Source organism: Mycteria americana, chromosome 11 (genome assembly GCF_035582795.1).
Source record: "Mycteria americana isolate JAX WOST 10 ecotype Jacksonville Zoo and Gardens chromosome 11, USCA_MyAme_1.0, whole genome shotgun sequence".
Classification (NCBI taxonomy): Eukaryota; Metazoa; Chordata; class Aves; order Ciconiiformes; family Ciconiidae; genus Mycteria; species Mycteria americana.
In genome coordinates, this window is record NC_134375.1 from 15,988,599 (window position 1) to 16,004,207 (window position 15,609).

General features: G+C 37.2%; 1 protein-coding gene across 6 annotated transcripts; it reads left to right on the forward strand.

The window, feature by feature from the left end:
* The first annotated feature begins 11 nt into the window (after positions 1 to 11).
* On the forward strand, positions 12 to 15,530 carry UBA3 (ubiquitin like modifier activating enzyme 3). 6 transcript variants are annotated; one of them, XM_075513918.1, is made up of 18 exons: positions 15 to 165; positions 312 to 353; positions 3,285 to 3,405; positions 4,397 to 4,477; positions 7,099 to 7,181; positions 7,743 to 7,823; positions 8,448 to 8,491; positions 8,787 to 8,851; positions 9,717 to 9,872; positions 9,994 to 10,096; positions 10,599 to 10,712; positions 12,187 to 12,240; positions 12,696 to 12,732; positions 12,812 to 12,893; positions 13,827 to 13,927; positions 14,048 to 14,111; positions 14,217 to 14,271; positions 14,745 to 15,530. In XM_075513918.1, exons 1-18 carry the CDS (start codon positions 74 to 76, stop codon positions 14,831 to 14,833), a joined length of 1,464 nt encoding a protein of 487 aa, XP_075370033.1. In that variant the 5' UTR covers positions 15 to 73; the 3' UTR covers positions 14,834 to 15,530. The 6 variants fall into 6 exon arrangements, 5 of the variants coding, with proteins under 5 accessions (XP_075370033.1, XP_075370034.1, XP_075370035.1 ...); XM_075513919.1 differs by having other exon boundaries at positions 40 to 175; XM_075513921.1 differs by having other exon boundaries at positions 131 to 186.
* Positions 15,531 to 15,609: the final 79 nt, after the last annotated feature.

The following is a 15,609-nucleotide window of genomic DNA, read 5'->3' on the forward strand; positions in this document are numbered from 1 at the left end:
CGTCCGTTGCCATGGGGATTAGCGCCCCGGGCGGCTCGCCCGGTGGACGTTCTATCCCCCCCTCCCCAACTCTATGGGCCTGCAACCGTGGCGGCGCTCTGGCAAAGCACCGCCCATAGAGGCGCCGTGGGGCATTGTGGGAAGCAGAGGGAAATATGGCGGATGGTGAGGAACCGTAAGTGCCCTGTATGTGTGTGCTCGGCCGCCCCTTCCCCCGCTTCCCGGGGACGGGTGGGCCCCGGGGTCCCCTCTCCCTCCTCCCCGGTCTCTGTAGCGCGATACTGACCCTTCTTTTATTCTCTCTCTTTTAGGGAGAAGAAAAGAAGGAGGCTAGAGGAGCTGCTGGCGGATGGGTTAGTGCGGGGCTGCGGGCGAGCGGGCTCCCGGCCCGGGGCAGGGGCAGGCACGCTTGCTGAGGGGCGGCTGGTAGGTCAGGGCGAGCCGCAGCCCCGCAGGAGAGGTGTGGGCTGGGAGGAGGCTGCGGGTTAGCTCAGGGCTGCGGGGCCCGCTGGAGAGGCGCTGGTAGGGGCGACCGTGCGTGAGCGGCCCGGGGCCGGCAGGCGGAGAGGGGTGGGGATGGCGCAGTCCAGGGCCGGGGCGGGAGGAGGGAGCCGGAGGAAAGGTGTTAGGGGGGTCAGTGTGAGGAGGGGGAATGCGAAAGGGCGCTTGAACAGCAAGGACTGGGGAAGAGGAACCTCCTGGGGAGAGGACCAAGGGGCTCACCCGGAGTGGGGATGGGAGCTGCGGGCTTGGAGCTTGGCATGAGTGAAGGCTGGTGTGCTGGAGAGCTTTGCAACAGGAGTGGAAAAAGCTGCATTGCCGGTCAGGGACCTGGGGAGGGTCTCTAGGCTAGAAGCAGGTGACTAAATTTTGGCTGCAAATTAAAAATACAGGCCACAGAACAGTTGCCTCTGCTTATTAAAACCCTAAATTCTATGCATCTGTCTTAACGGCCTTGAAAACTAATGCTCAGAAATCTTTAACCTCATCTGCTTCCATCCCTTAACTATTCCCTTCCATCTGCTTGTGTCCCTCTTCCCAAAGATCACAGAGCAGACCTGCCTGCCTGAGCGGTGGACTCCCGGGCAGTGCATGTGTCTGTTGGGGTGAGGGTCACAAAAATCCTTGGGCATGTTGGATTGGGGGGGTGCATGCCAAGTCCCTCAAAAGCATGGAGCTCTGGAGATGTGAAGGTGGTAGGGAAAAGTGTGGGCCTAAAGCAGCATAAGGACTGTGGTGCTCTGATATTTTAAACAAGATTTAAAATTAGAGTAATTCAATTAAATAAATAAGGATTTTGTTAAAGTAATAATACAGATACCTGGTAATGCTGTAACAACATAAAAATAAACACTAAAAAAACCTATCTCTGAAATTAAACATAAAATCTCAGGTTGAGTTATTGGTGTTTTTCAGATCTCCACAATGTCCAATCCTATAAAAACCAAACTGCAGTATAATCGCAAAGTGAAACTAGATCTTACCATTTTATCACTTACAAAGGAAAATACACATCTAAACAGAAAAGGAGTACTGCTGTTTATATGGACTGTATAAAAGGATTTAAAAAGTTGTTCTGAATGTCACTAAGCGTAGCTTCTGCATGTGTTTCCAGAAAAGCTAAAAATTATAATATAACCCATAGAAGCAATTACTGTGATGTATATTGACGTATTTTATTTTCTTAAGTCAGTGCTTAATGCACATCCTGAAACAGATGAGCCCAGGGTTCAGCGGTGGGAGTGTTGTATTTATTCACGCTGTTTCACATTATGTGAAATATGTGTATTTTCACATTATTGTGAAAACTAGGGGAGGTTTCTGACTTGGGTCAGAAAAGTGCAAATCAGAGATCAGAAGACCCTCATGAATTTAAATCATTTTTTAAGATCTTATTTAACTGCTAATACAGTAAGTTAACTTGCCTAAAGTCAACAGTTAACCAGGAATGAGTTCAGTCTGCAGTAAAAATGTAGGCAAATTATGATGTATTTATTCCTGCACTTTAGTGAAGTTTTTCCCTGTTATTGAAAATAGTTTGGAAAATTATTGCCTATAAGTTAAAATTACTGTGGACGTACTGCGTTGTCCATCTTCTGAATTCTGTGAGGATAAAGGCATTCACTGTCTAGATGTTTTCACTACATTTTCCTTTTATTTTGAGATGAGTCATCAGGAAGTAATAATAAATTCTAAACATTACCCAACAACAGTTATTGATGCAAGCATTCTTCATATTACTTCATAGGAGGAAGCAAATAACACTCCTTATCAATGATCACACAACCTTTCATACTCAGGATTGGCAAAGCTCTTTTATTAGAAGCTTAGTTTTGTATTAACATAGAACATAACAGTTCATATCTATTGAGTGGAGCTCCTATTTAAAAAGGGAAGCGTGCTGTGCTAAGGAAGGGCTTGTTCTGTATAGGCAATGATCTTATGTTAGAAAATTACTTCAGTGAGCTGATTTTGAACCATTCCAGTAAGTCTCTTAAGAGTTTAAACTGATAGTTATGTACTACTAAAAGTGACCTGCAGAAGGGGAAAAAAAGGTACTGGAGTATTTGATGTAAAATTCTGTCTCAAAAATGTAAAAGAAAATAACTGCAAACATTCCTTTTTTCAAGTCACATTGCTACCACTGACAGGCTCAGGGGATGACTGAAAAATGGGGGTGTTCTAAATTACATAGTACCAATTGAGGGTGAAGAGCATTCAAGATTCGTATCTTTTTTAACAGCTGTTTACATAGACTGCTATGAAGATTCAGAGGAGACTGTGTTGGTGCATGTTACTTTTACTCAGTGCCTCACAATTGCAGTTACATACTGATAATTCTAAATATTTTATGAAATTAAAAAGTCTGTCAAAAAAAGGATACAAGACTTAACTCTGAAAAAAAAATCACCCTCAAAATCTAAAGGGACAACCTCTTTTTCTGTGTCCTCTTTAAATATGAGAAAATAAAAGCAAAAAGCCTAGACCCTTTTTTCACTTCAGGTCAACTTTTACTAGTAACAGCTAAATCAGTGGGATTTATTGAAATGCCTGGGTTTTTTTCCCTCTATGCATATTTGTATTATTGCTTTCTAGTTCCACAAATAAAACCCACTCATGCAAATGTTCATGCACATAACTTATACGCATAAAGAATATGCAAATACATTTGTATGAATGGTCAATAATGTAGGTATTTTTAAGATACATAAAGAAAAAATACATTTTAGAGGTGTGGCTTTTTCTCTATGATTTTGCAGCTGAATTTACTGTGTTCTGTGCAGAATGGCTGTTGATGGTGGGTGTGGGGACACTGGAGACTGGGAAGGTCGCTGGAACCATGTAAAGAAGTTCCTCGAGCGATCTGGACCATTCACACATCCTGATTTCGAGCCAGGCACTCAAGTGAGAAACACTTACTTTAAATAAAAATTTGTAGCGTGTGTTGCAAACTAATGTAAACAGTTTCATTAATTGACCACCAGCAGTGTATGAATACTAAAAGTGCATGAAAAGCTTATATTTTAATCAATTGAACATTATGTTGCTAGAAGAACATACTGTATTCTTTTTATAAGCTTGTATTTCTAAATTGTACAGTCAACTACAAGCTTGCTGTCATCATATATATAAATGTTTAACAACATACGAATTACGTTCTGTCTTTGCGTTCCACATGAAAAATAGCAGCATTTGTCTCTCCATTTTTAAGTAATTAGATACAGCAAGGAATTTCTTGTACTTAAAGAAGGAAGTAAGGTTAATATGAGTACTTAGAAAATTGGGAAAGATGTTTAGTAGGGAAAAGCAAAATTTAGACTTTTAATTATTGCTTCTGTTTTCCTTTTTTGGTACATTTTGTTTCAGAGCTTACAGTTGAATGTATTTTACTGTTACCTTTTTAATGTACTGTTCCATTATTTATTAGTTTGAGGCGGGGGTTTAGTAGAAGAGTTCACAGAAAGCAGTTACATAGTTAAAAATTTCAATTCTTTTTGGCCAGCAACGTTTTCTGTCTTTTTAGATTTATTTTGTATTATGTATCAGTAAAATTTTTGGAGGAAGAAAACGTTATCTCCTTAAACCAAATAATAATAAAGGTGGACCTTGCTTTTTTCATGGTCAAAATAAATATAAAGAGAATACTGATACCAACAAAGGTCTTGCTTTTCTGTAAGTTGGGATATAGGAACTGCGTGAACTCAAAAACCGATTAAAGTCCGGTATGTAATTACTCCTGCAAGCACAAACTGTTTTATTGATCCAAGTTGTTTTATGTGAAACTTAATAGGCACTGAAAATTTATGATAACGCATTTTTAAGGATTATGAAGCAAAGGACAAATTATACTTTTTCCTATTTAGTGTATTAATTTTTTGTTTTATATTTTCTGCAGGCTCTTGAGTTTTTGTTAAGCACATGTAAAGTACTAGTTATTGGAGCAGGAGGATTAGGATGCGAACTCCTGAAAAACCTGGTAATTACTCAGTTTTCACCCTTTGGTTCCTAGAATCTTCTTTTTTTTTCCTTGAGGAAATTACCTTTTCTGCTTTGCTAATTTGGCATTTTTGATTGTATATAGCTACTAAATTTCTAAGTTCTAAACAAAATGTATAAAGTACATGATGCTACAGACAATAAACTTGAAGAATGCACGTTGTTAATAAGCTTGAAAGGTGGTAGTCTAATAAGTTGCATGTTACTTCTTTAGCTATCTCAAAGCTTGTCATGAGGGACAACATGGTGCTGTTTATGAAGGGCAGACAAAAGTTCACCTGCAGCCTTAGATACGGTCTAATGTTGGTAATTTTCCCTAATTACCAGATCTAGGGAAATGAAGTAAACTAAGATCAAATCATCCTCATAATGATACAAGGAAGTGTTGTTTGGAATACAATGGCTCAAATGTATCTATTCAAATGAAAAGCGATACTTTAAACTGCCATAAGCAGCTAGGACAAAGTTTAGTTTTAACAGTCAAAATTGAATTTAATTTCAGTTTATTTTACACCTTTGGATTAATTCAAAGTGAGGTTAGAATTGCTGGAATTATTTATGTTCTTTCATAGTGAAATTAGTGGAGCCAGACTTACTGTGTCTATGGTGACCTTCACGTCCGTGGAATCCGTTTGGCCTTCTCGAGTAGGGCTCTCAGGTTTTCCAGTTCCTCAAGATCAGTAAATTGGAGGTTGTCTGCAGAGTTGCATCTGTATTGCTGAATTCGGCCTATGTAATAGGAGCTTTATTGAGTCAGGCCAGTGTGCACTATCCTGTATGGAAATGGCTAAGGAGGAATAGGTAATAGTATAAGAACAGGGAAAAAATATGACAGTACTTCCCTGGTGTACAGATTACCAGAAGGTATTCTGTAGTTTTCTTGATATGGTGTCAGTTTATAATGGATGCTCTCACTATGTGTTCTGAAAAGCAATTTTTAAGTGTTTAAAATGCAGTCATGGGATCGTGTGCTGTCAGACATTTACCCAATAAATGTGCATGAATTTAATTATCCTTTTAATGTGTTTTTTATCCCCACAGATGCTCATATTTATCATAGTGTATCACTATTACCATCCTGTTTGAGTTTGGTAGTTTAGACTAATACTGTACTTTTCCATGCTTCTATTTAATAAGAATTTCTGTCCTTACGGATTCCATGGAAAATGTGTGGATTGATATAATAACTTACTATGAGGGAGGGAGATTTGTATGGGATAAGGGCTCCATAAGTCTGCTGTATGCACTCAGTTCCCATCTCTTCAAAAAGGTTTTAAGTTATCATGATTTATTTTTATCATTTTCAGAAAGATACGCTCGTAAGTAAATCTAGATTCTGTTCACATGTATTCATGTGTTTGGGACAATTAATATAAATTCGATAAAGACTTCAGTCTGTATGTTCGTGATGTCCCAGGCTTGTTCTTCTCTTTAGCAGGCTCTCCCAGTCTGCTTTGATAATATTGAACAAAAGCTGAATATTTATCAATGAAACAAAATGATTGTTCAGCACCAGGGGTGTCCAATATGACATACAGAAATTCTTGCTGCTTTTCTTACAGAAATTAATTTCTATTCTGAAAAACTTTAGTCCTATTGTTCATTTGTTTAATCAGTTTCCTGATAAAGCATTTTAAATACTTATTACGCATGGGATGGCTCTATTTATTCAGAAAATGTAAAATGAAAAGTTTGGAAGTCTTTATATATAACAAGATTGAGTCTCAAAGGAAAAAAGGTAGGGGATGGGACTCAGATTTTTTTAGGGTCACTTCAGAACATCACAACACATTTCCTTTCTCTAAAACCAGCTTTTTACAGCGTTTATTTCCCTTTAACCACAATACACATTGTTTCTTTGTGCGTGACGTGTTATTACTTTATCAGATCAGACCTGCAATACGGTTTTAAGATAATTTTACTTTAAGGTTATTTGGCAAATCTAATGATGGGCTGCATGCAAACAGATCAGGCAGAACTTCTGTCAGAGGTTCAGTATGTTCTTAGCGAGGTGACTTTTTGTGTTTGCATTCTGTTCCAGCATGGAATGCAGTGGGGAATGCTGGCTTATTTTGAACTGTGATTTGAGGGTGGACATACCAGACTCATTTATGGCAACTGTGAAAGTGGTGAATGTTCAAAAACTTAAAATTTTAGAGGAATTAAACTTTGTTTTTCTATTCCTGCTAAGCAACGAAGTGCTTATGGTATTTCTTCAAATTCTGTGTTTTTTCCCCAATGAATGCTTTTGATTTACTTCAGTTGCGAGGGAATACTGCAAATTCCCCTTACAGATCAGCCTACTGTTGACTTCCTTGTGTTATGATTAGGTAGGCTGAAGCAACATTGCGTTCAGTAGAACATTGCCTTTGACCATTGAAATGTTACTGATTCCATCTGTCTAAATATCAGCATTAGCAACCCAACAAAGAACGTTCTTTTAACAAAGAACAACCATATACCTGGCTGCACAGAGAATGAAGAGCAAATATGTTTCTTCCTCCAAAGGTTGCTTTTCTGGCATGTGGAATGAATTCTGGAGTACTGTAAGCATAAGCATTTCATTTCCTATTAAATGAAGTTGACTATCTCTTTTCACAGGCACTGTCCGGCTTTAGACAGATCCATGTTATTGACATGGATACTATAGATGTTTCTAATCTTAACCGACAGTTTCTTTTTCGGTAAGTGATACTTTCATGATTCGGCTTTTGGTTTTGTTAAATGTACCTAAACAAAATATGTGAATATGATCATTATTTTGGTTGAACAAGATGTCATTAAAAATTACTGAACTTTCATATCACAACAGTACTCATAATTAACTAAATGTTGCATGTGATTCCTTCTTGTTTTGACATCTGTGGTGTCATACTTTGAGCGTGAAGAAAGCTAACATACATTCCTTACCATTCAAATACAGCTAATGACTAATGGAAAAGGTGACACCAAAGAATAATGCACACAGATCGAGATATCAATGTTTCTGGTACCCATTTCTTCCAAGCAAAATGAAAAATTGTTGGATTTTTTTTGGTGCTGTTAACTGTAGTTACATGGACATATTTAGATAACTCTGGGGCTCTCATATCTGAAGCTTTACAGGGATGCCTTAATATTATCCATATCAATAAATTGTCCTGCAGTAACAGTTAGTCACTTAACTCAGTATTGCAATGCATAGAGTCTGGAAAGAGTGAATCTACTAAAATAACACATTTGAAATTGCTTGGTTTTTTTCCCAGACCGAAGGATGTCGGGCGACCAAAAGCAGAAGTTGCAGCAGAATTCCTAAACAGCCGCATTCCCAACTGTGCTGTCGTAGCGTATCCTTCTATAGAGAAGTAGTAGCCCCGAAGGCTTCAAAAAACCTAGAGAACTGTGTAGGTGGTAGGACTATCTAAAGTATTTTGCTGCCATCCTCTCTTTTTCATACAATAAAGAACAGATTCATTCAGCTGGTGATGGAGAATTCTTTCTTGGTGACGTTAGCATACAGGAAATATGCATGGAGAAAGAAGGCTAAGCAACTGTTTTGTATGTTTCCACTGAGTCTTTTTATTCTATGCAATATTCTAATTTTCACTGAGATAGTAAATTACAGATTTATTCACCAGAGTGTTTTGAGTACGTACTGGTAGGAGACGTTAGTTTAGAGCAGCACTTACTGATACAGGACTTTGTAAGAGCATGTTTTGAGCTTCCTAAATAATTTGCCTGCTGAGCTTTCTCCTGTGTGTGACTATTACATTGTGTCCCTTACTTGTTTTGTCAGATGCTACAGCTTCAGCTGTGGGAGGTTTGAATCTTTCAATCACTTCATTTTTTAAAAATGTGTCATACAAAATTATAGTAATAAATTAGCTAATGTTTTTGCTTTATGTTAGCAAATAGAAAACATTAAACTTAACTACTTTGTAAATATATTCCTTTACTGGGCTTACATTCAGATATTTTAAAAAGATTCAAGACATGGATGAAAGCTTCTATCGACGTAAGTGGTACTTGCTTGCCTGCCAAACGCCCACTGGTGCTTTAGGGGAACATTGCAGTTGTTGCTGCTCACTGCTTTTCCTGCTAGTTAGATTACTAATTATTTTAGTCTTCTACAGTATACTGGAGGTAGAAGTAACAAACAGACAAAACTTAAATGCATCTGTCATATAAGTAATCTAGGGGAGATAGTTAAACTGCATTCAGTTCCTCTGGACTGTTATGGACAGAATACTTTGCTTGTCTTAAGAAGTATGCGTTAGTATAGACTTTAAATAACGTTTTTTTCCCCCTAGAGTTTCATATTATTGTTTGTGGGCTGGACTCTATAATTGCAAGAAGATGGATAAATGGCATGCTGGTAAAGTCTTCAATCTTTTTAAAGCCTGGTTATTGCTTGAGTATAGATAACTAAAATTGAACAGATTTGTGTAGATTGTGTCATTCAAATGAAACGAGTGCTGTTGAAACCCACAGCTTTCTGTATCTATTTCTGTTTTCTTTTCTTTTTTCTTTTTGTGAACAGGATAAAATGCATGCTCTCTTACCTGCCTTTTTCTTGAGGAGTGTTAGCCAACATTTGTGCAGTGCCCTGCAGGGGTAATTTCAAAGTTAGATTACATTGTTTGTGGCCTTGTGCAGTCAGCTTTTGAAAATCGTAAGAAGGGAAGTTCCACAGCCTCTCTGGATGCTCCCATAGTGAACGTTTGTTTTCATTAGCCAAACGGTACTTACCATGCTGCAACTTGTAAATGATATCTTTTGGAGCCCTGCTGCTACAAAGTAATAGAAAGGTGGTCATTGAACTAGGCAGTTTTATAATTGTGACTTTGTTTATAAAATAATGACCTTGCATATTTACCAGTATTTAAAAAATAACCCCCAAAACAACAAACCAAGAATCAAACCCCCAAATCCTTCAAACCAACGAACCATTTGTTCTGGTATACTATAAGGAAATCATAGCATTTATCAGGGGGGTAAGGGGAGGAGGAGGTGGAGGGTGAAGGTGGTAGATGAAGTCCTGTGCGCTGAAAAATAAGTAGTGTTTTATACACGATGTACCCTTAAAGTAAACTGTATATTAAGCATTCAATCTTGTGGTGTACCATTAAGAATAAAATTTTTAGGATTTTTTTTCTTCCTGCAAATTGTTTAAAAAAAACCAAAAAACAAACCAACAAAAAACCCCAAAAATCAACAACTGTCCCACCTTTATTCGTTAGATGTCATTCTTACATTATGAAGATGGTGTACTGGATCCAAGTTCCATCATACCTTTAATAGATGGAGGGACAGAAGGTTTTAAAGGAAATGTTCGTGTGATTATTCCTGGTATGACAGCATGTGTTGAATGCACGCTTGAGCTTTATCCACCACAGGTAATTGCAACCAGTGATATTTCCTTTTTTTGTATTCCTCTGATTTGCTTGTTTCTTTTCCTAGGACTATATGTAATGTGTTACATGCTTTCTTCTGGTTTTCTTCCCCTGCCCACACCAGGTCAATTTTCCCATGTGTACTATTGCATCTATGCCCAGACTACCAGAGCACTGTATTGAGTACGTCAGGATATTGCAGTGGCCAAAGGAGCAACCTTTTGGAGGTAATTAGTATATTGCACTGGTGCTAAACTGACATTTCTCCTTTTAACTAATTTGAACTAATTTGTTTTGAGTGAGGTATACACAGCTACTTTTAATAAAACAATCCTAGCTTTAAACCTTACGTGGCTCATTGTCGTATTGAATCTAAGCCTCCTCTGAGCTGGTGATGGACTGACTCTTCTCAGACTCGCTCTCCAGTTCCATATTTGTTCATGTGTTTCTCTCTCACACTGCACAATGTCTTTCCTGACTCAAAATGTAACCTGTAACAGCTCTATAAATCCGTGAAGTTAAGATAGTTTGTATATAGAATGTGTTAGAACTTGCAATGTTTGTAGAAATGGTATTTGGACTATTTAAAGTGTCAAGTTTTAATAGCTTAATGGGGTATTCGTTTTAACCCAAATTAAAACAAAGGGATTTTTTAGACAAAAAGAATGCTGTATTTCTGAAGAACTCTCATAACTGTAACTTATCTGTAAATTCTTAACTTCGCTGTAGAAGGTGTTGCGTTGGATGGAGATGACCCTGAACATATACAGTGGATTTACCAGAAGTCTTTAGAAAGAGCATCACAATTTAATATTAAAGGTGTTACATACAGACTCACCCAAGGTAAGGGTGTGGCATTTCACTAAGTTTGTGGCATTTGCAATTAGGCTGGATTGGCATTCTTTGTATTTGTTATTACTAAGCTGGCAGCTCTGCTGAGAAAGAAATAGTCCTTTTCTCCCTTAACATCTTAAAACAGAAACAAGCAGCTTGTTTCCTGTGCCAGCACAAATATTTTTATGATGAATCAGATGTTTAGGCATTCATGATGAATCAGAGGAACTTATCTGGGACAAAACTGAACATTCTTTTTGTCATTTTATTTTTAACCTGGAGCAGCTCCACAGTTTACATTACACTGTGACCGCTTTTGCTGGGTCAGACAGTAGAAACAAAAGAACGTGATTGCCTCTTTCAGCAACAGCAACACTTTATCCCAGTTTAGGCTGGTTAAGACTATAGCATCTGTTCTTTACTGCTGTGTATGCCTCTGTTCACATGGAAGTGCAGAATGCTGCCACGCATTTAATCAGCATTTTAAACACTAACCAAATAGAAAAGAAGTGGAGAATCTCATACAGAATCTCCAGAATTTGTGGTAACTTCTATCTATTTGTTGACTTGTAGTACTGAGAATGCATTTGAAGTGCTGGGCTTGAAACACAACACTTCTGAACCTCAGTGTGTGCGCCTCTGTCAAAAAAGGGTGAACTGATTCCTTGTGTACCTTTCTCAGATTCCACCTAGTGTATTGCAGATAGTCTTTGCAGCAGTTTATACTGGCTTCTCTAGTAGTATTTTTTTGGTACAGATAAATGTGAACTCCAGTTATGAAATATAATTATGTACATGCAAATGGCAGCACAGTTTTCAGCGTTTGAAGATGGATGGCTTCATTATAAAGTACATAGCAGAAAGAAGGCAAAGATAAAAGTTTTATTCATTTTCTCAGATATGAAAGGATACAAGTCAATAATGAGAAGCCAGAGGAACTTCAGACTACTTAGGAATTTGCTGTCTTTTTGGCAGGCCTGAAAAAAGTGTGAACCTCCTTGTTCCTGATGTACAAACTTGTATGCATAGGAAATCTTGCCATGTATTGATGTATGTACTATGCTGTTTGACTGGATGGGCTCAGTAAGAAGAGCTGGACGAAGATGCCAGTACAGTTTGGCAAACCTGTTCTTGCAGAAGGAATACCAAAACCAAATACCTTTCCCTTATGCATTTCTCCAGTTAAACAGGAATAGAACTGAGTTTTAAATTAATTTTCAGTGCTAAATACAGAATAGTTTTTAGAATTTTTTCACTAGTTCTCTTTGTGTGATACCTTCTTTTTCTCAACATGCTTGATACATTCCAAAAATAAAAAAATGCCGAAGTACTTGAGCAGCATGCCATCATACCTTATTGTTACAGAAATTCCTGGAAATTTTAAAGTACCTTTGGGTACACCCTTCTGTAATTATGCTGGCTAACAGTCGTCTCTCAGTATAGTTTCTTGGAAAAGACAAAGCTGTATGTTTTGTTTTTACAGGCGTGGTTAAACGCATTATTCCAGCAGTAGCTTCTACAAATGCAGTAATTGCAGGTATGCTAAAAGAACTCATTTCACTTCTGCTTTACAGACTTGAGAGTTTTGTAAGGCAACAGTTTGGAATTGAGAACTTGGGGAGGATAGTTTTTAAATGGGTCCGATTTATTCTTACAGTCTCATTTCTGTTTTCCATAGAGAAACTGCACGTGACTGTAAAAATGTTAAGCTCATGTATGACTGTGGGAGTGAGCAAAAGCATTTGAGACTGGGGAAAAAAAATAGTTGGAAAACATGGTATATAAGCTTAATGTAGTCTCAGCTTACTGCCGAATCTATGGTGTTAATGCATAGAACTACCAGCTACCTTCAGATGTTTATTCTTCTCTTTACAAATTGTTATACTTGATTTTTTTGGTCACTTCTTCTTTAGTACAACTCTGTGCACTAATGTCTGCGTGTTCTGAGATAGAGCTAGAGAGTGAATAAATTGTTTTTATTTCTCATTCCAGCTGTTTGTGCTGCTGAAGTTTTTAAAATAGCCACAAGGTATTTCATTTCTTATTAATAACATACATGATTTCCAATATAATGACATGTATTAACACTAACATATTTGTCATTATAGTGCATACATTCCTCTTAACAACTATTTGGTGTTTAATGATGCGGATGGATTATACACATACACATTTGAAGCTGAAAGAAAGGTTAGTGCCATTAAAGGCTTGCAGGGTTGTTTCCTTGATTTTTATTGAACCTTACGCAGTTTTTGTGTATTTCTGAAACCCAATATTGAACCTCTTGGCCCCTGGCACTGGATAATAATATTTCTGAAGTTTTAAAAACAGAAACTACAATGTTACTAGTCTGCTACTTCTCCAGAGTATTGTTTTTAGCATGTAGGAATTTTTTTTTTTAAACTTCTGTAGTTTTGGGGTCTAACAGTGATGACAGTGGTGGTCTGTCCATGTAGAGTAGCAGGACTGTTTACCTCCAGATCAACAGATGTTTTATTTGATGTCCTGGTAATGAAACCTTTTCTTCTACTCATCAGTTTACCAAAAACTATTGCATAGTATATGTAATGGCATATTTAATTGTTGCCTGTTTAGCCAAGGTTTCTTAATATATGGAAAAGTAGCTTCTGGTATAGGGAGGTTCTTCAGACAGCTATTTCTGTGGTGTCTGCTGGTGCAACACTGATATCTCAACTGTTTCTGCTATGCTACCTGCAGAGGAAAACAGTACTTGACTTTTTTCAAAGTGAATACTGAAGATTTCCCCTGTAATACAGGAAACATGGTTTACAAAATAGGATACGCAATCTTAAGAAGACTCATAAGCAAATCTTCTCAAAAAGAGATTATGACAACAATTGATTTGAAAGTTTGTAGTATTAAACTTTATATCAGATGAAATTTGTAGTTTGTAAATACTTAGCTGCTGTTGGGAGCCAGTCAAACAGTGGCAGACTTCACGAGGAATTGGGTTTTGTCATTAATATTTGCAACGGTATTAATATTTCTAGAGCTAAAACTTTAAAAAAAAAATCACATACACAAATAGTTTTGAGACTTTATTAGGTGCATTTTTAAAATCATATTTAACGTAACGTGCATTCTTGTGCTACTTTGTTGTAGGAGAACTGTCCAGCCTGCAGCCAACTTCCCCAAAACATAGAGATTTCCCCATCAGCTAAATTACAGGAGATCTTGGATTACTTAACAAATAATGCTTCATTGTAAGTGTGCAACTTCTGACTTATTTGATAATTTTTGGTAGTTTAGTGTTTCAAAAAGGTAATTTCTAAATGTATTTTTACCTGATTGTCTGTTTTTTTAAAAAAATGTTTTTTATATAGGCAAATGAAATCTCCTGCAATCACAGCAACTATGTATGGGGGAAATAAAACACTTTATTTACAGGTAATCTGAACATACGTAATTGTCTTTAATAATCTTAATTTATTTAAATTTACTTTCCTGAATTTGAAAGGAAATGTTTTGGCTTTTTTTTTCTTTTTTTTGCAGACAGTAGCTTCAATTGAAGAACGGACAAGGCCAAATCTTTCCAAGACACTAAAAGGTATCATGCGCTTGTCGTGTAGATTTCCAAGATACTCCTCTAAACAGAGTGTCAATCAGTTTCATCCCTCTGTATGGCATGTTTGGCTTTATTTTGCACTATGCAGTAGAACATGCTTCATTATCCTTTTATGTGTAATACACCTTTCTCAGGTTGCTCAAGGATGAGCTTTGAATTGCTGAAACATGAAATGTGGGCAGATGCAGAGAAAAACATTGCAACAAAGCAAGCTGATAACTGATGTAAATTAAACATACTTCAGTAGTGTTTTATATATTTCTTAACCAGGAAACTAACAGACCTTGTCGAATTAGTTGAATATTAGTTTAGCTAGTGAGCTGTTTGCAGCTTTATTTTGTCGTATTTATGGTTTGTGGGAATGGCATTCATAACTTTTATTTTTTTTTTTTTTTTTTTTAGGAAAGACAAACCACATGGGTTTGCTGTACTTAAAACTTTTCTTTCTGTTTCAGAATTGGGGCTTGTGGATGGCCAGGAACTTGCAGTTGCTGATATTACTACACCACAGACTATGCTGTTCAAGCTTCACTTTACCACTTAATTTATTCATACTAAACTGCATATACAGCGAGAGAAATCTGTACCCACCTTGTAAAACAAACGTACTCTGTGGGTGTTAAGGCGATCTGAAATGTTCATGTTACTACTAGCATTGTTGAAGGTTAGGTAATACAAATGAATCACCATATTTCAGAATTGTACGTAGAAGCCAATATTTGGTGGATTATATTTGTATAAATGCTTATTAATGTACAGAACTCTGATGTATAGGAATACACTTTTTTCTCAGTTTTTGTTGTCAAAAGGTTAATGCTAATATACTTTCAGACACATGGAAACTTTAAGGAGGCCAAAAGTCTTGTTTTCAACACGTGTGCACACGTGTACGCGAAGAGAAGACCCTTTAAAAGGAACCAAAGTTTTAAATCTGGTTTTAAATTGTGGCACTCCTATACACTTGCTGAGTCACCTTAAAACCAAAAGAAGGCAGTAGATTAAAATGAGCATTTTCCTCTTATTAAATATTGATTTGATCAATTTTATGAAAGGTGTTAGGTATGGAAGAGATTACTTTGTTTACAAGCAAACATGAAAGGACAAAATGATCAACTGTACATGAAAATACAGGCATGTCTACTCGCAGTCCCCGAGCAGCCGCTGTGCACAGTATTGCAGGATTATGTTCAAGTATCATTGGTGCTGTTAAGGTATTTATTAATAAAAAAATCATAAAGACACCGTAGTTTGTGGCTTATCAGTGGACGTTCAAGAGCGTTTATAAGCTCGATTAAAACATCTAGGGCATAATTTGGCTGC

Bases quoted from the DNA above. Each gene is read 5' to 3' on its own strand.
- UBA3 (XM_075513918.1), top strand. From the start codon at position 74: ATGGGCCTGCAACCGTGGCGGCGCTCTGGCAAAGCACCGCCCATAGAG. The intron at 7,824-8,447 runs GTATCCTTCTAT...GCTTACATTCAG, and splicing joins CCCAACTGTGCTGTCGTAGC to ATATTTTAAAAAGATTCAAG. The intron at 12,894-13,826 runs GTTAGTGCCATT...ACTTTGTTGTAG, and splicing joins CATTTGAAGCTGAAAGAAAG to GAGAACTGTCCAGCCTGCAG.